At 42.7% G+C, this 24,787-nt stretch overlaps 1 protein-coding gene and 1 long non-coding RNA gene across 2 annotated transcripts in view; one reads left to right on the top strand and one right to left on the bottom strand.

Annotated features, from left to right (window-relative positions):
- Positions 1-24,787, top strand: part of EPHB1 (EPH receptor B1) — a 456,002-nt gene that overhangs the window by 389,708 nt on the left and 41,507 nt on the right. The window contains exons 11-12 of the mRNA XM_081574131.1: positions 1,456-1,703; positions 14,781-14,996. Of these exons, the coding sequence (XP_081430257.1) occupies positions 1,456-1,703; positions 14,781-14,996 (464 nt within the window). The remainder of the gene's footprint in view (positions 1-1,455; positions 1,704-14,780; positions 14,997-24,787) is intronic.
- LOC145539858 (uncharacterized) lies at positions 10,158-17,076 on the bottom strand. Its single transcript, XR_014078006.1, has 3 exons — positions 16,662-17,076; positions 15,965-16,165; positions 10,158-11,047 (listed from the first exon to the last, which is right to left on the bottom strand). It is a non-coding gene; the product is annotated as an uncharacterized LOC145539858 (long non-coding RNA).

Here is a 24,787-nt window from a genome sequence, read left to right as displayed (position 1 = left end):
AGTATGATCATGTATCAAAACCAGTATTATACATGCTGTCTATCTTAAATTCATGTTGAAATCTTCCTAATGGTGCTTAAGACAACCTCTACTCCAGCCTTAGAGTCTAAGAAGTCCTATTGACTCTGGAGCAGCTTTACATCCAAAGCCCTTTTGTGCAGCTTCCTTCCAATCCATGCAGCAGAAAATACAAAAAAAGTCTCATCTAAATCACAGATGTTAACTTGCTTTCATAATTCGGCCAGTAATTTATCTGATTGCTCACAGTTTGCTCCATCATCGTCTTCCAGAAGCTGAAAGTGACAAAGAAATTTCTCCTGGCAGAAAGACATGTTTCTCCTATCAGGCCTTTGACACCCATCTCTGTGATGCACTTACAAGTAGATTCTAAACTGCTTCACATGAAAGCACTGAAGTTACAAAACCAAGTTAAATTATAACTTTTGAAAGCACGTGAACAAGATTCAACAGATTTTTTAAGCAGCTGTGAGATAGTGTCACCAGAGTTGTTTTTACTCCTGGTGATTTTACTACGGAAATGTTTAAATGCTGCAGAACCCATGGAGGTATGCTGCTCGTGTCTACTTGAAAAAGCCACTTTCTGTTCAGTTGCCAGGAGTGCAGGTAGCTGCTAGCTTCCCACCGCAGCACCTTCAGGATCTACCTTGGCTTTCTCGCAGGGCCCAGCTCTTTCTGGCAAAACCTTAGCCAATGACAGAGCACAGTGGGATGCTAGGGTAGGGTCTTTGGGGATGGGCACTCTTTATTCTGGAGCTATTCATTGGGTTGGATGAGATTGTCAGGTCTGCATTGCAGTTTGGGCCTCTCCTGGCTTTCTCCTGCTTCCTCCTTTCTTTTCATAATGTCAGGTCTGCACTGTGATCTGGGACTTGGGCAATCCTGCTTCCTCTCCCCCTTTATCCTGCACAGAGTCTGCTAACTTCCCTTCCTAACTCCTCAGTGTCTGCTTCTCAGGGACCCAATAGACACAAATACTTTCAGGGCAATGTAGGAACATAAACACTATACATCTCATCCAGAGGACTGGAGGACCTGAACATGTCCCTAGCCCCTGGACATTCTTGTACTAGGCTCTGCTAAAAATGAATTATGTTTCTGCCACAGTGAAACTGACCATTTCATCTCAATTGTTCAGCTGGGATACAAATGAAAACTAAACGTGAGGAAAAATAAACCCATAAAGAGTCTGAAATTTCACTTCAGTTACCCAAGCTGTCTAAAATCCGAGTTAAAGAATGTATTTGAGTATTTCTTGTGTGTTTGCCATGAACTGCTAAGAGCCAGGCCATCACAGTTATAATGAGAGGTCACTCTTTCCTTTTTGCCACTTTAATCACTGTTCCATTTGGAGCACCATTGTTCTTGGTAAGCTGCCTCCTTTCATGGCAGCACAGGATGAGGAGAAAGTGGGTTATAATTGCATTCTTTTTGCAGGAGAGTTTGGAGAGGTGTACAAGGGGCGTTTGAAACTTCCGGGCAAGAGAGAAATCTATGTGGCCATCAAGACGCTGAAGGCTGGGTACTCAGAGAAGCAACGACGGGACTTTCTGAGTGAGGCGAGCATCATGGGGCAGTTTGACCATCCCAACATCATTCGCCTGGAGGGTGTGGTCACCAAGAGCCGGCCGGTCATGATCATCACGGAGTTCATGGAGAATGGTGCTTTGGATTCTTTTCTCAGGGTAAGAACTGCTCAGCTTACCTTTACCCTTCAGAGTAAAAGCACAGATGATGCTGGTGCTGGTGGGAGCTGGGGGACCGTGGTGGGCTGGGAAGAAGTGTCCACGTGAGGACCACCTACCACTTAGGAATCCCTGATGAAATACAGATAGGCATTGGAGATGTTAGCAAGGTTAACAGATTGTGGCTAAAAAGAAAGAACAAAGCAGAGCACGTGGACCCCTCCATAGGAGGATGGCACAGAGCCAGGCCTCGATGAGTAAAAATGAACAGAGGACAGAGAATGGCCATCGGCATCCATATGAATCATGGAGATTGAAGAGATTTCCAGCTGCTATGCTGTCCTGCGTGATTCATGCAGACATCACTGGCCACCTCTGCCTTTCCTCCAGCACAGCCGCCCTCCCACTCAGCTCTCTTCATTTGCAGTTCAGAGATAAAACACATTGCCCTTATCTGATGCCTGGGCCACCTGACCTCTGAGGAGGTGCTTCTGGGCAGGACACGGGAACAGTGTGTCACAAGTGTCCACAAGTCTTTTCTGGGGTTGGTGGAGAACTGTGGCTCCCACTCAGCCTGGAGCAGGGATGGGGGCCCCAAAGGCCTATGGCCAAGAGATCTATAAAGGACCATTGTCAGAATGCCCAAATGCAGCCACAATAGAAGCACTTTCATTTCTATGGGGCGTCTCAGAGCTACTCAGAGAGGACTTATATGAGTGTGGCCATAGTGTTCATGTCTGGGGGATAGAAGCTGTCTAACGACAGGTCATGGAGCAAGGCCTACCTCAGACCAAAGGCTTAGCTGGGGAGCCTGGGAGCAAGAGGGTACAGGGGCAAGGCCTTCTGAGCAAGGGCTTCAGGATAACACCAAGTAGCTGGCTATGCATGTCACCAAAGCTACCAAACAGTAGCTATGGCTGCAGATCAAAGGACTTCATTGAAACATTCACCAGGAGTCAGTCATTGAAGCATTCATCAGGTGACTGCTCTGACCATGCCCTGTGCTGGGAACTGGGCCTATACTGATGAGAGAGAGATTGCTTTAATGCCATGGAACAAATCACCCCAAACTTCAGTGACTTAGCACAATAGCAATTTAGTTTGCTCATAAGTCTGTAATTTGGGTAGGCACCTCTCTGTTCCATGTATTGTCAGCAGGGGCAGCTCAAGGGCTAAGATCTGGAATCACCCAAAGACTCATTTACCCATCTGTCTCAGAGTTGATGCTGGGTGTCAGCTGGCATCTCTCCACCTGGCCATCTGTGGCTTCCTCACAGCAAGCTGGGTCCTCAGAACAAGCATCCTGAGCACAGAAGGTAGAGGCTGTATCAGTTCTGTAACCTAGCCTGAACAGTCATGTAGCATCCTTCAACCATGGTGATGAGCCCACCCAGATTCATGGAGAGGAAGCCCTCCCCATATTTTGATGGGTACTGCAACCTGATGTCTTCTTACACATAAGGGGTGGGAAGTCCTGCTGTGTCCATCATAGAGAATACAACCTGCAGAGATGTCCCTGCCCCCCAAGACCTTCGTGCCCAAAGCTTCCAGTAATCATCTGCCTGGATTGTGCTTTTTGTTTCTATGCATGAAGCACAGAGGAGTCACATATGTGATGACGGGCTTCCGAGGTGGCTCAGATGGTAAAGAATCTGCCTGAAACACAGGAAACCTGGGTTCCATCCCTGGGTTGGGAAGATCCCCTGGAGAAGGAAATGGCAACCCACTCCAGTATTCTTGACTAGAAAATCCAATGGATGGAGGAGCCTGGCAGGCTCCAGTCCCTGGGGTGACTTTTTGTTTCCACGCATGAGGGACAGAGGTATCACATATAGAATAACTGAAACCTTCTTGAGAAAGCCAGGGATGGCTTCAAAAAGGAGAGAGAACTTCTCTAATATTAGAGAAGGAGAAATTTGCCAGACAGCAGATAGGATGACAGAACAGTAGAGCTGCGTGTTCAGAGGCTGAAGTCAGGGTGGCCTGTTTGGTAATCTGTCAGCAGTTGCATGGCAGCTCTGAAGCCTGGAAGTAGAGTTGAGGGGCTTCCCTGTGGACAGGAAGCTGAGGACTTGTCTAGAAGCTCACTTGTACATACTGAAGCTGCCTTTGCAGGGGGAGCACGCACTTTATGCTCATTGGGTCGATAGGCAGCAGTGGCTTTTGTTTGACAGGGTAGGGGGCAGATGATATAGGTGATGGGGCTCATGTACTTTGCATGGTACAGCCTTCTTGAGGGTGTGGGATATACTTTGTATAACCCCTAGCACCTAGCACAGTGAGCACTGAGTAGAGAGTAGTGGAATGAAACACCATTTGTGGAGCAAAAGCATTTGGGTGTGGCAGGATTGATGGAGCATCCTGAGTGTACATGGATCTCTTGGCCTTGTCACCAGACCTCTTGTGTCACAGTGGGGCATGGACCCTGCTCCCCTGGGGGCATTCCTTCACGATCAGATTGCTCATGAAGACAGTCAAATAAACATGAATAGGTGGTAATGTTAGAAGAAGTATCTTCTGGAACCAGCCTCCAGACCCATTCAGGAGTCATTTATTTGCTGCAAGTCACCTGTCTGTGTTTCTCAGAGACTCTCAACACAACCTGGGAACTGAGATCAGACTCTCTCCCTGAAACATGCAGGGGAGCAAAGCGATTCATTCTCAGGAGCCTGCAAAAAGTCAGAACTCTGCGCTGCTGCTCCGCACACGCTTACTTCCATTTGGGGGGCACAGGACATGGGGGCAAGTTGGATGCCGGTTATTTTTCATGATGATGCAGCCTAGGCAGTGGGAGAAAAGCTAGAGGGGAGAGAGGAGCACAGGGAAATGGAGGGGAAAGATGGCAGAGAGGGAGCGGCCAGAGCAGGCAGCGCCAGGAGGGGAGGGAAATGAAGCGAGTCCAACTCCCCGCGTGGTGTAGAGGCAGGTGATCTATAAATCTAATTTCAGCCTTACTACCAGACCCTGGAGCATAGCAGCATTAATTGATGTATCTGCTGCTTGATAAAATTGAAAAGTGGGTCATCAGTTCAGTTCTGCAGGGTCCATCTTCTGGGAGGTAGTATAATTTTAGGATCACCATTCAGAGAAGAAAAGGAAAGGGTCCGACTTCAATTTGTGCACCTGTTCTCTCCTCCCTCAACCCCACAAAGGGACCCCTTCACACCAGATGTAGTAGCTTTGGATTGTGGCCATGCCTCCAGCTCTGAGTCTCAGGGTCTCAGAGCCTTTGGGCATCAAGGATACAGTGAAGACATCAGATACTGCTTTTCACAGTCCACTCAGCGCTCCTCTCTCATTACAGGACTTAGAATCCTTCACATTATGGAGGGATTGGAAACATTGTTATTGTTTAACCATACATTCAGTTAGGGTAATAATTATCCATATTTTTAAAAAATGTGCTATGGATTAGGTAGCATGCAAATCCATAATTAAATATTTCCTTCTTGGCACTCAGATTCAGGGGATTCAATCTGGTAGCTCATGCATCATCTTAGGCACAAGTGCTGAAGCCCTCCTCAATGCCTTATGCCCTAGCCAAGAAGGTTGGCCTGCTCTGTAAGGCCTTCATGGCTAAAGCATGGCTTTGTGGTTATTTCTGCTTCATTCATAGATGGCCATAACTGGGAAACCCTTAAAAGTCACCGAGCAATGTCAGTCGGGGGCATTTATCATTCATGGGATGCTCATTCATAGGCTGGAGCTAGACGACAGCAAGCCAGTTGTCAGGAAGAGAATCCCAGATTGCAAGTTCTGAGACCAAGGCCCTGTTTTGGGCTCTGCTATGAGTCACCATGTGGCCTTGAGCAAGTCTGTTAACTCAATTTCCCAATCTATAAACTAAAGGCATTGAACTGGATGGTCTTGAAAGGGCTCTTTCAGGTAAAAAAAAAAATCTATGATTCATTCTCTTCAAACAAATAAAATAAGGGTTTCATTTCCTGAAGTGGGTTTGTCAATGAAAGTTGAAATACCTAAATCCTTCCTGTCTAATAAAAGGGCCAGTAAGTGGCTTCAGTGAATTTGCAGAAAAGCAGTTTCAGCAGAAAGCATTTCGTGAAGGGAAGAAGGTTTAAGTCACTTCACCCAGCCTGTATTTCTTCTATAAACTGTTTTTACCATGTGCTCAGCATGGAACCAGATCCTTTCCCAGAGTTCTGAGAAATCTGGGCTTTTTTTTTTTTTTTTTCTGTCTTGTTTATCTTTGTATATGGATGTTCATTATCTCTTGAAGTTCTTTTGGGGAAGTTTATATCAATGAACTGAACATAAAACAGCTGGACGTGTCAGAAAAACTTAATGTTCATATCTCTAAGTTTCACCAAGATTATGAACTCAACTGGTGTGACTGTCTTATCATGGTATGTGATTTTCTTACAGATCTTAAAGAAAAAGTATTGCAGAGTTAGCATCAGTTCAGTTCAGTTGCTCAGTCATGTCTGATTCTTTGTGACCCCATGGACTGCAGCACGCCAGGCTTGCCTGTCCATCACCAACTCCCAGAGCTTGCTCAAACTCATGTCCATTGAGTTGGTGATGCCATCCAACCATCTCATTCTCTGTTGTCCCCTCCTCCTCCTCCTTTCAATCTTTCCCAGCATCAGAGTCTTTTCCAATGAGTCAGTTCTTCGCATCAGGTGGCCAAAGTATTGGAGTTTCAGCTTCAGCATCAGCCCTTCCAATGAATATTCAGGACTGATTCCCTTTAGGTGGAAAAGGCACTGAACAGGAATTAGAAAAGATTCAGATTAGTGTAGCATATTTGTGGTTCATGTCTCTCCTTTCTATTTCTATGGCCATGGCAGACATCATTAACCAATCATAGCTCTTCTTCCTACAAAGCTTATACACAGACTTTTCCACAGAGGCAGTCATTCCCAATCGATCAAAGATGGAATGTCAGTGGAGAATCAATTTGTTGTTGTGACTTAGATTTTTTTTTAACAAATGAATATCACACAGAATGACTTAAGGCTGATCACTTAAACTTTCTGGACTTCTTTTATCTTCTTTGTATAAACAAAGTAATATCACCTGCCTTGCCTACGCTACAGGACCAGAGTTAAGGATGAAAACATATTCCATGAAATATGACTTGCCATACAAAAACCAAGGACGGGAAGAAGTCAGAGTTTATAGATTAATTGATCCTAACTTCAGGCTTCTGTTATTAGGTCCTACTATAGTTCGAGTAGTAGGATGTGTGGGTCGACAGTGGCCTGCTTCAGGGTTTGGGGCACTGAGTGCTGAAGTGCATGCATGGGACCTTTTGAAGGAGGTCACCATTAACTTCCTTCAGTTCAGTCGCTCAGTCGTGTCCGACTCTTTGCAACTCCATGAATCGCAGCACGCCAGGCCTCCCTGTCCATCACCAACTCCCAGAGTTTACCCAAACCCATGTCCATCGAGTCGGTGATGCCATCCAACCATCTCATCCTCTGTCGTCCCCTTCTCCTCCTGTCCCCAATCCTTCCCAGCATCAGGGTCTTTTCCAATGAGTCAACTCTTCGCATGAGGTGGCCAAAGTTTGGAGTTTCAGCTTCAACATCAGTCCTTCCAATGTACACCCAGGACTGATCTCTTTTAGGATGGACTGGTTGAATCTCCTTGCAGTCCAAGGGACTCTCAAGAGTCTTCTCCAACACCACAGTTCAAAAGTGTCGATTCTTCGGTGCTCAGCTTTCTTCACCGTCCAACTCTCACATCCATACATGACCACTGGAAAAACCATAGCCTTGACTAGACGGACCTTTGTTGGCAAAGTAATGTCTCTGCTTTTAAATATGCTATCTAGGTTGGTCATAACCTTCCTTCCAAGGAGTAAGCGTCCTTTAATTTCATGGCTGCAGTCACCATCAGCAGTGATTTTGGAGCCCCCCAAAATAAAGTCTGACACTGTTTCCACTGTTTCCCCATCTATTTGCCATGAAGTGATGGGACCAGATGCCATGATCTTAGTTTTCTGAACGTTGGGCTTTAAGCCAACTTTTTCACTCTCCTCTTTCACTTTCATCAAGAGGCTCTTTAGTTCTTCACTTTTTGCCATAAGGGTGGTGTCACCTGCGTATCTGAGGTTATTGATATTTCTCCTGGCAATCTTGATTCCAGCTTGTGTTTCTTCCAGCCCAGGTTTCTCATGATGTACTCTGCATTACCTCCACCATAGTTTGGCCTCAGGTCAAACAACAGAGAGGGAACACAGCCCCACCCATCAATAGAAAATTGGATTAAAGATTTACTGAACATGGCCCCGCCCATCAGAATAAGACCCAGTTTCCCCCTCAGTAAGTCTCTCCCATCAGGAAGCATCCATAAGCCTCTTATTCTTATCCATTAGAGGGCAGACAGAATGAAAACCACAATCACAGAAAACTAACCAAACGATCACATGGACAACAGCCTTGTCTAACTCAACGAAACTATGACCCATGCCGTGTAGGGCCACCTGAGATGGACGGGTCATGGTGGAGAGTTCTGACAAAACGTGGTCTACTGGAGAAGGGAATGGCAAACCACTTCATTATTATTGCCTTGAAAACACCATGAACAGCAAGAAAAGGCTGACAGGACCCTGAAAGATGAACTTCCCAGGTCAGTAGGTGCCCAATATGCTACAGGAGATCAGTGGAGAAATAACTACAGAAAGAAGGAAGAGAGAGAGCCAAAGCAAAAACAACACCCAGTTGTGGATTTGACTGATGATAGAAGTAAAGTCTGATGCTGTAAAGAACAATATTTCATAGGAACCTGAATGTTAGGTCCATGAATCAAGGCAAATTGGAAGTGGTCAAACAGGAGATGGCAAGAGTGAACATTGACATTTTAGGATCAGTGAACTAAAATGGACTGGAATGGGTGAATTTAACTCAGATGACCATTATATCTACTACTGTGGGCAAGAATCCCTTAGAAGAAACAGAGTAGCCATCATAGTCAACAAAAGAGTCCAAAATGCAGTACTTGGATGCAACCTCAAAAACGACAGAATGATCTCTGTTCGTTTCCAAGGCAAACCATTCAATATCACAGGAATCCAAGTCTATATCCTGACCAGTAATGCTGAAGAAGTTAAAGTTGAACAGTTCTATGAAGATTTACAAGACCTTCTAGAATTAACACCCAAAAAAAAGGTCCTTTTTATTATAGGGGACTGGAATGCAAAAGTAGGAAGTCAAGAGATACCTGGAGTAACAGGCAAATTTGCCCTTAGAGTACAAAATGAAGCAGATCAAAGGCTAATAGAGTTCTGCCAAGAGAATGCACTGGTCATAGCAAACACCCTCTTCCACCAACACAAGAGAATACTCTACACATGGACATCACCAGATGGTCAATACCAAAATCATATTGATTATATTGTTTTCAGCCAAAGATGGAGAAGCTCTATACAGCCAGCAAAAACAAGACTGGGAGCTGACTATGGCTCAGATCATGAACTCCTTATTGCCAAATTCAGACTTACATTGAAGAAAGTAAGGAAAACCACTGGATGATTCAGGTATAACCTAGATCAAATCCCTTACAATTATGCAGTGGAAGTGACAAATAGACTCAAGGGATTAGATCTGATAGAGTGCCTGATGAACTATGGACAGAAGTTTATGACATTGTACAAGAGTCAGTGATCAAAATCATCCCCAAGAAAAAGAAATGCAGAAAGGCAAAATGGTCGTCTGAGGAGACCTTACAAATAACTGAGAAAAGAATACAAGCTAAAGGCAAAGGAGAAAAGGAAAGATATACCCATCTGAATGCAGAGTTCCAAAGAATAGCAAGGAGAGATAAAGCCTTCCTCAGCGATCAATGCAAAGAAATAAAGGAAAACAATAGAAGGGGAAAGACTAGAGATCTCTTCAAGAAAATTAGAGATACCAAGGGAACATTTCATGCAAAGGTGGGCTCAATAAAGGACAGAAATGGTATGGACCTAACAGAAGCAGAAGATATTAAGAAGAGGTGGAAAGAATACACTGAAGAACTATACAAAAAATATCTTCATGACCCAGATAACCACAATGGTGTGGTCACTCACCTAGAACCAGACATCCTGGAATGTGAAGTCAAGTGGGCCTTAGGAAGCATTATTACGAACAAAGCTAGTGGAGATGATGCAAATTTCAGCTGTTTCAAATCCTAAAAGATGATGCTATGAAAGTGTTGCACCCAATATGCCAGAAAATTTGGAAAAGTCAGCAGTGGCCACAGGACTGGAAAAGGTCAGTTTTCATTCCTATCCTAAAGACAGGCAATACCAAAGAATGTTCAGATTACCACAGAATTGCAGTCATCTCACACACTAGCAAAGTAATGCTCAAAATTCTCCAAGCCAGACTTCAACAGTACATGAACCATGAACTTCCAGATGTTCAAAATGCTGGATTTAGAAAAGGCAGGGGAACCAGAGATCAAATTGCCAATGTCCGATGGATCATCAAAAAAACGAGAGAGTTCCAGAAAAACATCTGCTTTATTGACTATGCCAAAGCCTTTGACTGTGTGGATCACAACAAACTGTGGAAAATTCTGAAAGAGATGGGAATACCAGACTGCCTGACCTGCCTCCTGAGAAATCTGTATACAGGTCAGCAAGCAACAGTTAGAACTGGACATGGAACAACAGACTGGTTCCAAATAGGGAAAGGAGTAGGTCAAGGCTGTATATTGTCACCCTGCTTATTTAATTTATATGAAGTGTACATCATGCAAAATGCCAGGCTTGATGAAGCACAAGCTGGAATCAAGATTGCTGGGAAGAATATCAATAACCTCAGATATGCAGATGACACCACATTTCTGACAGAAAGTGAAGAAGAACTAAAGAACCTCTTGATGAAAGTGAAAGAGGAGGGTGAAAAAGTTGGCTTAAAACTCAACATTCAGAAAACTAAGATCATAGCATCTGGTCCCATCATTTCAGTTCAGTTCAGTCGCTCAGTCATGTCTGACTCTTTGCAACCCCATGAACCATAGCACACCAGGCCTCCCTGTCCATCACCATCTCCCAGAGTCCACCCAAACCCATGTCCATTGAGTCGGTGATGCCATCCAACCATCTCATCCTCTGCCATCCCCTTCTTCTCCTGCCCTCAATCTTTCCCAACATCAGGGCCTTTTCCAATGAGTCAGCTCTTCGCATCAGGTGGCCAAAGTATTGGAATTTCAGCTTCAACATCAGTCCTTCCAATGAACACTCAGGACTGATCTCCTTTAGGATGGACTGGTTGGATCTTCTTGCAGTCCAAGGACTCTCAAGAGTCTTCTCCAACAACACAGTTCAAAAGCATCGATTCTTCTGCGCTCAGCTTTCTTTATAGTCCAACTCTCACATCCATACATGACCACTGGAAAAAACATAGCCTTGATTAGACGGACCTCTGTTGGCAAAGTAATGTCTCTGCTTTTTAATATAGTGTCTAGGTTGGTCATAACTTTCCTTCCAAGGAGTAAGTATCTTTTAATTTCATGGCTGTAATCACCATCTGCAGTGAATCACTTCACGGCAAATACATGGGGAAACAGTGAAAGACTTTATTTTCTTTGGTTCCAAAATCCATGCAGACGGTATCTGCAGCCATGAAGTTAAAAGATGCTTGCTCCTTTGAAGAAAAGTTTAGACCAACCTAGACAGCATATTAAAAAACAGAGACATTACTTTTCCAACAAATGTCAGTCTGGTCAAAGCTATGGTTTTTCCAGTAGTCATGTATGGATGTGAAATTTGGACTGTAAAGAAAGCTAAGTACTGAATAATTGATGTTTGAACTGTGGTGTTGGAGAAGACACTTGAGAGTCCCTTGGGCTGCAAGGAGATCCAACCAGTCCATCCTAAAAGAAATCAGTCCTGAATATTCGTTGGAAGGGCTGATGCTGAAGCTGAAATTTCAATATTTTGGCCACCTGATGCAAAGAACTGACTCACTGGAAAAGACCCTGATGCTGGAAATGATTGAAAGTGGGAGGAGAAGGGGACGACAGTAGATGCAATGTTTGGATAGCATCGCCAACTTGATGGACATGAATTTGAGCAAGCTCCGGGAGTTGGTGATAGACAGGAAGCCTGGCGTGCTGCACAGTCCTTGGGCTTGCAAAGAGTCGGACATGACTGAGTGACTGAACTGACTGACTGACAGACAGTTCGGGCGGGTGTGCCAACGTGCTAAACTCTGAATTCTCAGAGAACTAGGCTCTCTGCGGGCAGTGATTCTAAGATATCTGCCCCACACACCCAAGAGGCCAGGAGGAACCTACATCTTGGTCTGAGGTGTCTTCTGTCTCTCTTGCCAGGCACCTGGGGTTCATGGGAGAGCTGGTTAGTAAAACATTATGGCCTTGCTGATAATGTCAGCAATAGTGGTTGCTGTCTTAGTATTCATGAGGCACTGAGCCTCATGTGTATTATCCCTCCATGTGTATTATCTCATTTAACCTTGATTCTCAAAATCTAAGGAAAGAGATTCATTTTACAAATGTGGTAATCACTGCTCTGTTGATTAAATAACTTACCCAAGGGCATGCAGCCAGTGAGAGATGGAGCCCAGATCCACCGTGATCTGTCTGGCTCCAAATCCTGGACTTTTAACCATTTCTTGCCCTTTGTTGACACCAGAATCTGTAAGGTGACTGATCTAAATATTCAAATCAGAAAATGAAGCAGCTCAGTGAAGTCTTTAATGACTTAAAGTGGAAACACAGACACAAATCTGTAAACGCTTTCAATGCTGCTCTTGGCAGAGCTGCTTCCAGCCACCATCAGTGCCCTCCCCAACATCTGTCTGCAAGTGAGCTTCTGTAGGGAGACATTTATTTTTAACCACATTGTTGTCTCCACTTACAGAGGAGAAGTAACAAACTGAATTGAAAAAAATCGACCCTTGCGGCTTGTGGCTGAAATACATTTTCTAATATACAAAAGTTGCATGACAACTTTCTGGGGAGGCAGATCCCCAGAGACCCACTTAGAGAAATGATGGTGCTGGGGAGAGCAGGGCTAGCTTCTTAAGGAGGTGTGGAGTGAAGTTCATTAGTAAGGAAGATTTGCATCACTCACAGCACATCCAGCTCTGGCAGATGGGCACCATGTGCTGAAAACCAATCAGTTTCCAAAAAGCGGCCCTGCACCTTCTTTTGGAGTTGGTTAGAAGCAAATATTGCAGGGAAAGCGTTCTGGACAGATTGGAAGGTGGTTACGGTTTGAGTGAGAAATTGAAACTTGGAGTGTGTCAGCCTCAGTGTGTTTGGGGGGTCCTCCTTCCGGTGAAGGAGTTGTGCTCAGGGAGGAGTAGAGGGAGAGCCAGTTTTCTCCACTCCTTCAGTTGACCAAGGGGCATAACCATCCCCGGGCTTGCAATCTTGCATGAGAAACAGAGTCTTCAACAATTAATGCCACCATTGTTAAACTTTTCAATTGTTGGATTTTTTCCTGAATAAAAAAATGTGTAACATTTTGATAACAGCTCTTTTATTTTTCTTTATTTATTTTTGCATAGAAAATTACTTTTGCAGAACCACATGCCTAAATTTTGTGTCCCATACATATTAGTGAGATAATGCATGTGAGTGCATTGTATGCCATCTCACAGACAGTAGACGCTCAATAAATGGGAGCTCTTCACATTGTTTATGCTTCCTGTATTTCACAGGAGGACCCTGGGGCAGAGGGAGAGGCTGCTTTGTCCAAGGTTTGTGTTCAGCAGTAACTAGACTAACCCAGGGTATCTTGCCTCCTCCTACTTCTCCCCCAGTCAGAGCATCTCAATGCCTGGACCATGCTCTACTTACATAACCCACAGCACTTTAGGGAGGATCTGGGGCTGGACTGATTGGGAAAATGTGTTCTTGGCAGCATGGTCCAGGGTCCACTGATGTAACCAGTGTGGGCAATGTCCAGACTCAGTGGCTTTGGGGAGGTGGAAGAAGGCACACATTCACTCACTGACAAGCTGTCGTGTAACCATGGAAAAGGGAGGACATGCAGGTAAGAAACTTATTGGAAAGAAGAGAATGCTTCAGGTTGGCAGGAGGTGGGGCAGCAACAGCTCTCATTTACTGGGAAGGTCCACAAGCCAGACTGGTGCATGCACTTCTCCTGACCAACGAGCCCTCTGAGACACATGTGTTATCCCAGAGTCCAGGAAAAATCTTAACATTTAATTCTGGGGCCAGGAAATAACGTACCAGTCATTCATCCAGCAAATGTTTGTTGAGCTACGTCTGTCTACTCAAAGGGCGTCAGCACTGGGAGTGCTATGGTGACTACAAGAGACCAAGTTCTTATCTCAGAGCAGCAGAGACAGGCAGACACACAGCCATACACACATACAACTAAACCTTGTGATAAGTGCTAAGAAGGAAAGTAAGAGCATGCACTGAAAGATAGTAATATGAAAGTGCTAGTTATGTGTGGGGGAGAGGACTGGTTATAGGGACATCCTCTCTGAGGAGGTGACATTTAAGTGGAGATCTGAGGCAAGTAGGTGTTGCCTGTGGGGGAGAAGCAAAGGAAAGAGCCTATATCAGGGCCCTGAGGCAAGAAGGGCTTGGCCAGGGAGAGAATTGAAAGGTCACCAGGCACTGTGCCTTCAGCATAGGAGTACAAGACAAAGTGGCATAAGGTGATCCCCTGGGGCTCTGTGGGCCAAGCTGAGGAGACTGGCACTTTCCCTTAATGCAATAGGAGGCCAGTAGAGTGCTTTAAGCCAGCCAGTGACATGACTGGATTTATGTCTTACAAGGATGGCTCTAACTTCCCTTAGAGAATGGATTTCAGAGGTGGGCAGGTGGAGGGAGGCTGTTACAGGTGATGGATAAAGATGACTTGGTTAGAATGGTGGCAGTGAAGGTTGAGAGGAGTGAATGGCTTTGAGATGTAACTTGAAGATGAAATCCACAAGGCTTGGCCAGAAGAAGCCAGAGTATTGGAGGATAGGTAAGAGAATGGGAGTGGGGCTGGGAGGAGGTGGAAGCAGCTTAGCCCAGCACTGACAGAAGTGACTATCAGTGGGCCCCTGGCAGCTTGGCTTCCTTGTAACCACTGAAGCTAGTCTTGATCTGGATGCCTTTGGTGTCTCATTACAGCAAAATGATGGACAGTTCACGGTGATCCAGCTGGTGGGAATGCTAAGGGGCATTGCCGCGGGCATGAAGTACCTGGCAGAGATGAACTACGTGCACCGGGACCTGGCTGCAAGGAACATTCTGGTCAACAGTAACTTGGTGTGCAAGGTGTCTGACTTTGGCCTTTCCCGCTACCTCCAGGATGACACCTCAGATCCCACCTACACCAGCTCCTTGGTGAGTCCTTCTGGGCCTTTTCAGGTCAAAGCATGGCAGGAGTAAAACGTGGCTGCACAAGCAGGGACCCATGGTGGGGCATACTGGGAGGGACTGGGACCAGAGCTCATTTTTCATCTGGGGAAGCCAAATGCCGGGTGGGCCATTCATCCAGGAGAAATGATAGCCACTGGTTGTTCAGACAAATGTTAGGGCACAGGCTGTGAGAAGTGTTGGTGTCTCCTCTGAAGCCATGCTGTTCCTGGCCAATGACAGAGGATGTTTTGAAAAGGATGATTTGGGGGAGTCCAAACATTTGGTCAGTGGCATGAAAGACATCATCTACAGGGAGCAGGCTCCAGTTGGGTTGAGCACTGTGTCATCAGGTAGATTCCTGGTCCTGATTTTGGGCACATGCAACAGCTAGTGGTAGCTTGCAGTAAGCAGCAGCAGTAAGTGGTAGTTGGAAATGAGACTTTAGTTCCCTGACCAGGCATCCTAACCACTGGACCACAGAAGTGTGTCTAGAGCCTAAATCCCCAGTCCTTACCTACCTTGACAAGAAAGAATTCTGATGAAGAGGAGGAAGGTAAAGAGAAAAATAAAATGTTTTTTGCAAAAGCAGAGTGCATGCAGTAAGACACATGGCCGAACTCTGTGACCCTCCCTGAGGTGTGCACGCACTCCTCAGCCAAGATAGATTTCAACACAAAAGTGTCTGGAAGGATAGAAGCAAGTTATCATGACCTGGCATCCCCTGACTTTTGACCCCCAAAGAACCTCTCTGCTCCTGTGTAGTGTCTCCCTTGCCCCAAGGAGGGAAATATGTGGTCTCTTGTTCTTTTATTCAAACAAAATTTAGCCCTTCTCTGTTCCTGCCATGATGGTTATTTTAAGGTGTCCACAAGAGACAAAGCCTGGCTATTTCCCTGTTTCTGTTGTTACTTACATTTTGAAGAGCAAATAGGAGATTGATTGAAAACGCTTACCTGGGGCCCACCTATCTTCTGTCTCAGGCAGTGCAAACAGGAGGCTAGTTGTAAGTGTCCAGCCTGAAGCCGACTTTTATTCCTGCCCATGAATTGTAAACCGGAGGCCAGTTGTAAATGCCTAACCTGGAGCCCATCTCTGTCCTGCCTCAGTCCTCTTCTCTGTCTCCATTACTTCCAGAAAGCTATAAGTATCACAACCTGGTAATTGAACAACAACAACATGATGAGTACTCTCAGATTTGTATTTCTATCTCAGCCTCCTCCTCTATAGCCTGAACAGCTATAATCATCTGTGTCCAACTGCCTAGTTCACACAGTTCCCTTTAGAACTTAACAGGTCCTAAATAGAGCTCTTGATTTACTCTCCAGTCTCCTCTCCCCCATCTCTTCAACTCAGTGGTTGCACCATTCCTAGGAATCAGGCTTGAGTTCTCTCTGTGCCTCCCCATCCAGGTTCAATCCTTCCGCTAATCCTATGTTGTTGTTGTTTAGTTGTTAAGTTGTGTCCGACTCTTTTGTGACCCCATGGACTGTAGCCCACCAGGCTACTCTGTCCATGAGATTTCCCAGGCAAGAATATTGGAGTGGGTTGCTGTTTCCTTCTCCAGGGGATCTTTCCAACCCAAGGATCAAACCTGTATCTCTTGCATTGGCAGGCAGATTCTTTACCATTGAGCCACCAGAGAAGCCCTACCCTATTCCTATAGGTTTCTATAAAGTCTGCTCCTTTCTTCTCATCTCTGCTGCTGTTCAGTCATGTGTATGGCTTTGCTACCACATGGACTGCAACATGCCAGGCTTCCCTGTCCTTCATCATCTCCCTCCTGGAGTTTGCTTAAATTCATGTCCATTGAGTCGGTGATGCCATGCAACCATGTCATCCTCTGTTGTCCTCTTTTTCTCCTTCCTTCAGTCTTTCCCAGCATTAGGTTTTTTTCCAATGAGTCAGCTCTTTGCATCAGGTGACCAAAGTATTGGAGCTTCAGCTTCAACATCAGTTCTTCCAGTGATCATTCAGGATTGATTTTGTTTAGGATTGACTGGTTGGATCTCCTTGCTGTCCAAGGGACTCTCAAGAGTCTTCTCCAACACCACAGTTTGAAAGCATCAATTCTTTGGCACTCAGCCTTCTTTATGATCCAATTCTCACATCTGTACTGTGACCTCACCCTATTCCAAAGCACCATTCTCTCTCACCTGGACTGTTACAGTAGCTTCCTAATGAGTCTCCCTGGTTTCCTTTTGTCTGCATACATCCATTCAAAACAGCATCAAAAGTGACTGATCTTCCCCATCTACCCACCAGCTATATCCCTTAAACTTGCAAAAACAATACCTTATTATTATAAAAGTCAGAACAATACAGAGAAGAAAAAAGGATAAATAAGAACCTACAATTCCCTTAAAGCAGGGTTTGGTGAACTTTTCCTAAACGGCCACGTAGAAAATATTTTAGACTTTGCTGGCTAAGAGGCCAAATGAGGATATTATGTACACGATTACATAACCATTTAAAATGTAACCCTTTAAAAATGTATGAATGCCATTCCTAGCCCCTGGGCTGTAAAAAAGCAGGTGACCTGCCAGATTTGGTACTTAGGCAATGGTTTACCAACTCTTGTTCTGAAGCATCAACAGTTAGATGTGTCTGCTTTCACACTTTTATCTTTGTTCAAAAAGAAATTTTTTTATTTTATAAAAATGGGATCATACAGTGCCTGTTTCTCTGTGTCTTGTGTGTCTCTTGGGGATTCTTACTCCAGGTTGCTACTTTGACAGTTTGTAAACCTTCACACTTCACTAGGAATGTATGGTGCCCATCTTCTAACATCCTCACCAGCATTGGAAGTAATCAATATTTTAAAATTTGCTAATGCAAAGAGGCAGAGAAGGCAATGGCACCCCACTCCGGTACTCTTGCCTGGAAAATCCCATGGATGGAGGAGCCTGGTAGGCTGCAGTCCATGTGGTCGCTAAGAGTCAGACACGACTGATCGACTTCACTTTCACTTTTCCCTTTCATGCACTGGAGAAGGAACTGGCAACCCACTCCAGTGTTCTTGCCTGGAGAATCCCAGGGAGGACGGAGCCTAGTGGGCTGCCGTCTATGGGGTCACACAGAATCGGACACGACTGAAGCGACTTAGCAGCAGCAGCAATCCAAAGACGAAAAATGATAACTCGTTTTGTTTTAATTGAATTTTCAACTGACTGCTAGAGATCTTTTTGCGTAGTTATTGGGATTCATGTTTCTTCTTTCACTAATTATCTATACATGTATTTACCTATTTTTCTATTGGATTACTCTCTGGTTTCTTAGAAATGTATAAGAATTCTTTTTATAGTAGAGATATTGACCCTTTTTCTGCCATATATGATACAATTAGTTCCTTCACGTTTTCCGGTACAAACAAGTGCAATTCTTTTTTATAAATATTATTTTATTGTATTATTTTTTTCTTTTTATCTGCTCTGCGTCTTCTGCAGCACTCAGGCTTAGATGCCCCACAGTATGTGGGATCATAGTTACCAGACCAAGGATCAAACCATGTCCCCTGCTTTAGAAGGCAAATTCTTAACCACTGAATCACCAAGGAAGTCCCAGTACAATTCTTTTTTGTATTTAAAAGAATACACTTGTCTTTTTGATACTATTTATGATACCCTTTGGCTTACAAAAGTGATTCATAGTCATTTGGTCAAAAATATCTATCTCTACTTGTTGGATTTTTTGGCTTATTCTAAAAGTTCTCTCCATCCCAAGGTTATAAAATGCTTTGTAAAATTTCCTATACTATTTTATTATCTTGATAAGTTTGATTTATCATGTAACTACTTATTTAATCCATTCCTCTGTCTATTCATCACTCCACCCTATTTTGTTGATACATTTCCAGATAAGTTGTAGACATTAGTACACATCACCCATAAACACCTTAGCATATGTCTTTTAATGAGAGTATATATATTTGTTTATATGTCTTTCCTTGATTAAGGCAAAATTTGCATATAAAGAAGTACACAGATCTTAAGTGTACATTTACAGAGTTTTAACAAATGCATACAACTATGTGACCCAAAATTCTATCAAAATAGAGAACTTTGTCGTCATGCCAGGAAGTTCCCTTATGTCCTTCCTCTGTCCCAAATGCAGAGGTGCCCGCTATTCTGACTTTCTTCAACTGTAGGTTTCTTTTGTCTCTTCCAGAGCTCCTCATAAGTGGAATCAGGATGCTCTTCATGCCTGACTGCTTTCTTTTAGCATTCTGAGTATGAGATCCTTTCCTGTTGCTGAGTGAAGCAGTAGTTTTTTCTTAATTACTGTAACAGTCTATGTTTATTTATCCGTTCTCTTGTTGGTAGACACCAGGGCTATTCTCAAATATGATTTTGAATATGTTAGGACAATATGTTTATTGTGTTTTTATGCAGGTAAATATAGAAAATTATATTAACACCATTTATTGAAGATATTGTCCATATTTTATTGGATCATATATCATTCTTGTCATATATTAAGTTCCTTACATAAACTATGTTTTGATTCTAAAATTTCCTTCATTGGTCAATTATTTATTCTTATGCCCAACCATATCATTCTATTATAGTAACTTTATCAAAAGTTTTATTTTCAGTATTATTCTGATTATATTAATTTTAGCAAGAGTTTTACTGTTTGGATAAATGAAGTTATCTTCATTCTTCTTTAAAAAATCTTGGCTCTTTTCAAATGTCTTTTCTTTCAACTTAAGATCACTTTGTCTAGTGATCTACCTAAAACTACCTAGTAATACATATACACTCACATATGAGTTTTGAATGGAATGGTATTCTACATTTGGAAAGACTAACATTTTAATGACCTTGAGTCACATAAATAATAATGTGAGCCGAACATACAATCTGTATATGCCTTACATTGAAAGTTTCTTAGATGTAAAGCTTCCTATGTTATTGTCCTGCACACATTATTTAGATCATCTGTTGTGACTTTCTAAATATGTTTCTTCTAAATGATGAAGCTTATAAACTCCTAAACCTAACATCTTTCAGGATCCATTTTACCATATTATTCTTCCATGTTTTGACTTTTATTGAAAATAGAGAAAGTTATCGTGTTTGATGACTAAACTATTTATGTTTCTAAAAATGCAGTTTATTCACATGAAAAATATTTATTGATCATCTACTATGGGATACAATCTGGAGGCACAATTAGAATTGAAAAGAGACAGCATTACTGTTCTCACATTACTCACAACTGAATGAGGAAAGGGAAGCTTAGTCAGATGCATACACAAATAAGTGCATAATTGACAGTTGAGATGAGAGTCACTGTGTTCTGTGAGAGCATGAAGAAAATAATACATAAGAAAAACAGCCTCATTAGATCTAGGAGAATTGAGGAGAGCTTTCAGAGGAGATGGGCTCTAGCAGAGATTTGAAGAATAAGTCAGCCAAATGCATAAGGTAGGTTAGAGCACTGAGAAACATAAGTAGTACATACAAAGGGCTTGTGTCAATAGGGAAGGTGGAATTTTAGAAGAGCTGAGAGAGGATACCTGTACTTGCCATGTGGATAAAGAAGGGAAATTGACCAATGAGGTCAGCAGTAGTTACATTAGATGGGGCCTCCTGGACATTTGTGATGGAATTTACTGCCTTAGAGCAATGAGCAGTCATTCTGTGTATGGGGGTAGAGGTGGGGGGAGAGGGGTGTACATAGATGCACACACATGACCCAAAGGTGATTAATTTCCATTTTAGAAAAATAACCTGGTTTTTCCTCTTGCTTTTTCTTTCCAATGTCTTCCCTCCTTTCTTTATAAATAAACAAAAAACCTCTCTTGGCTTCCTTCCTTCTTTCTTTCTCCAAAAGGCCATTTGGCAGGCCCAGTTTAGGTAGATGTCCTGACCTAGAGAAGTAAACCCTAGCAGGAATTGAGACTCACAGGTAAGGGAGCTGGAAACCCAATATGATTGGGATATTAGCTATATATATATATATATATAGGGATATTGAAAATTATATTAGAGATAATGGAAGCTTTTGGAAAAGGAGGTGCAAATATGGAAAGCATGAAAACTAGAATGAATTATGTGAACTGAAGTAGAAATAGGGGAAATGTATCCCCTCAGACTTCTGAGGCTTTGTCTTCAAAGTTGCTGTTGAATAAATAGCCTCTCGATGTTTAAAAAAAATGAACTGGAATTGGAGGTATCAGTGTGAAACTTGTGGTTTTCAATATAAAAAGAGATAAATAAATATGAGCTGAGAGTGCCTCAAAGCAATGGCACCCATGTAGCAAAAAATACACCTGGCAGTCAGAACTTGGATTCTATATTCTCTTCTATACTAAAAGCAACCAGGACTCACTAGCTAAATGGCCCCTTCCAGAGCCTAGGCAGAGGAAGTATATGCATTGTTTTGTGCCAGAAAGTAAGAAAGTACTCAAAGAATAATGGTAATATGTCAAAAGAACACAATACTCAGCTTGAAGGACTTCCCAATGTCCAAATATAGGATAATTTAGCGCTTAATATATACTGATGGTAACAGATTATAATCTATTGAATAAGATAGGAACTGTGGAGTTAACACTGATATGAATATAAATGAATAAAGAGAATAAAAAGTGGAAAGAATGATGTTAGTAGAAAAATCACTATTTGGTGACCATCAGATTAATAGTTAAGAAACATCAATAGGTGCTTGTACTTGGGGTGAAACTGGAGAGAGAAATGGGGATCTTATATAGCCTCAAAGTATTTCCCCCAAAATAAGTATTACAAAAGAGGAGAAAGTAACTTTACAGAGAAATCTGGTAACACCATCTGAATCAAATGTTTAGAGTTCACACCACCAATAACAGACACTGTGCCACTTAAGGAGATGCAGTGAAAGAACATAGCATACTCTGTTCAAAATATATAACTTGGGTCTTATCATGAGGAAACATCAGAAAAATTGAAATTGAGATATGCTTTATTAAATGCCTAACCTATGATCTTGAGATTTCAAAGTCATGAAAGTTAACTAGACCAACAACTGTTCCAGATTGAGGGGCATTAAGAGGCATGATAACTGGATAATGTATATGATCCCTATAGGGCATTTCTGTGACAATTTTTAAGACTTTGAATGGAGTATCTTGATGAAGAGTGTATAGGCATTTTTGGTAGTTATCTTGAAACTTTTCTAGATATTGAAACTTGTCTCAAAATAAAATATTTTTTAAAAACATTTACCATGACTCAAATGTGGAGGACAGATGGCAAAAGTGGAAGCAATATGTGTTAGGAGGCCAAGGGCAGTGGGGGTGAATGAAACCCAGAGGAATCAGGAGAGAAACATGGAAAAGACTTGATAGTGGGTGATACTTATGTGTGAGGGTGCAGAGGTCCAAGGATGACACCTGGCATCTTGGACTGTGCCTCTGGGTGGATGGTGGTGCCATTCTCTGATTGAATGGGGATGCTGGAAAGGAACTGGTTAGAGAAATAGCAGGTTTTGAGTGAATTGTGGGTTTAGTTTAAATAAGTATTTCTCAAATTTTGGTGGATATCAGGTTTACCTGGAGTTAATAAGGAGCACAGAGGCACAGACTCATTGAAGTTGAATAGGCCTTTGCATTTTATCAAGATTCTTGGATGATTCTGATACAAAATTTTGAAAGACCCTTGTGTAGAAAATTTTGACTTTTATGTGCTTGTCGGCTAAGTAGAGCTGCTGAATAGGCCGCTGGTTATGGGTTTGGAGCTTGAGGAAGAAGTCCAAATGAGATGTGCATTAAGGACATCAGCATAAAGACAAGAATCGAAACAGGGGGTGTAAATGTGTTTGACTCAGGAGAGGACGGAGAGGGCAAAGGGATTAATTCTGAGCATGAAGAAGCCCAACAGTGACCAACACAGATGCACAAAAATAAAGTAGGAGCATGAATGCTCAACTGGCCCTTTCCTCTAGAGAGGCAATTACTAAGAATTTGCTGTAAATCCTTCCCCCTCGCTTTGCAGAGGAGGGATCTGAGGCCCAGAGGGATATGAGGCCCAGAGTGATCAAATGAGCTACTCATTTCAGAGCCTGTTCATGTAGCTCTGGTCCTTCAGTCCAGTCTCTAGAACTGTGAGCCCAGTGCTTGGGACACCTTGGCTCTCTCCCTGGCCCCACGGTATGCCAGACTTCCTACTCAGATTAGGTCATTTATGATGTCCCAGAAAGCCTATTTCTCCCTCTTTCTTTCCCCTTTTCTTCCCAAAGATCCAGAAAAGAATTGTCATGTTTGCCAACTGGCTCTGCTGGCCTTTGGGAGATGTGGAGGTCAGGTCATGTTGCATCACTGCCACCACCTCATCTTCAGGCAGAGGTGGGCAGGCTGTTAACTTTCATTTGTCTATGTTTTTTTTCAGCTCTACTTCTTCACAATTTTCATGGTTACCTTAGGATTTATACACACACACACACACACACACACACACATACTTTTTCTCTGGTTGCTTTTAAGATTTTCCCATTATTTTCAGTTTTTAATTTGACTATGATGTGCCTAGTCATGTCTTTTTTCCCCCCAATTTATCTTATTATCTTTTTAGCTTATTCTCTAAGCTTCTTAAACTGTAAATTTATGTCTTTCACTATTATTTGGGAATTTTTCAACCACAGTTCTTCACATATTATTTCCTGTCCCCTTTTCCCTCCTTCTAGGACTATAATTACCAATGTGTAGATTGTCCCACAGGTTCCTAAGGCTCTGTTCATTATTTTCCACATTGTTTTCTTCTCCATTTCTGAGCTTTAACTTTAGATTCATTGATTCTTTCATTTACCATCTCCATTCTTCTCAAAATGTTCTTCAAGAGATTTTTTTTTTCTGATATTGTATATTTTTTAGCTCTATACTTTCTTATGAATCTTTCTTTTATACTTTCTAATTGTTCACTGAGACGTCTTGTCTTTTTTATTCATCATAACTATATTTTTCTTTACCCCATTGAGCACAGCCATAGTAACCACTATCATAAATCCAGGTCATCCTGGGGTTGGCATCTTTTTTCCCCATGAAAGTTGATCACATTTCTCTGGCTGTTTGTATGTCTAGTAGTTTTGGATTACAAGTGTTGTGAATGTTATTATATGATGTAGAGACTCTGAATTCCATAACACTGACCCAAAGAGTATTGATGTTTTTGATATAGCAGGAAATTAACATGTTATACTCAACCTGCAGACTCTATTATGTCTGCAGTGGGCAACAGCTCAGTTCCTGTGGCTTTCAGTCTATCTTATGCTTGCATGGTTCAGGAGTCAGCCATAGAATTGAGGAAAGTCTACACCCAGAATATGGAATTACATTTCCCTGGTTCTCTTCTGTCGAGGGATTCTTCCCCAGCTCTCCAGCATCCCTGATTATACAGGACTCCTTCCCTTGGTTTCTTCAGCCAGAAAGATGGTAGGTTTTTTCCATTAATGTTTTAGCCACTGGGTGGACAGCTGCCCCAGGGCAAAACTGCAAAAAGTAAAACTCACCTTGTTTCTGGAACCTTCAGGTAGTTTTTACTTTTTTTTTTCTTCTTTCCTTTTCTCTTCTCTTGTATTTTGTTTTTATTTGCAGAGAATCTGTTTGTCAGAGGCATACTCCTCCACACTAAAAGTGGAACCTTCGGCTTATTAATAACCCTTAATCAACAGATCCATGAAATAGCCCTTAAGCCAGCTCTGCTCCATCTTAAGTTCCCTATTTATGCAATTCTTTCAAGATCTTTTAAACATTGCTAGCTTCTAGTACATCTTGTTTTACTTTATAAGTGAAGACCTCAGTC

The sequence above is a fragment of the Giraffa tippelskirchi genome, chromosome 2 (genome assembly GCF_054371585.1).
Source record: "Giraffa tippelskirchi isolate mGirTip1 chromosome 2, T2T-mGirTip1v1.2.pri, whole genome shotgun sequence".
NCBI classification, from domain to species: domain Eukaryota; kingdom Metazoa; phylum Chordata; class Mammalia; order Artiodactyla; family Giraffidae; genus Giraffa; species Giraffa tippelskirchi.
The sequence above is the reverse complement of the archived record's forward strand: the minus strand, read 5'-3'. Positions and strand labels throughout refer to the sequence as shown.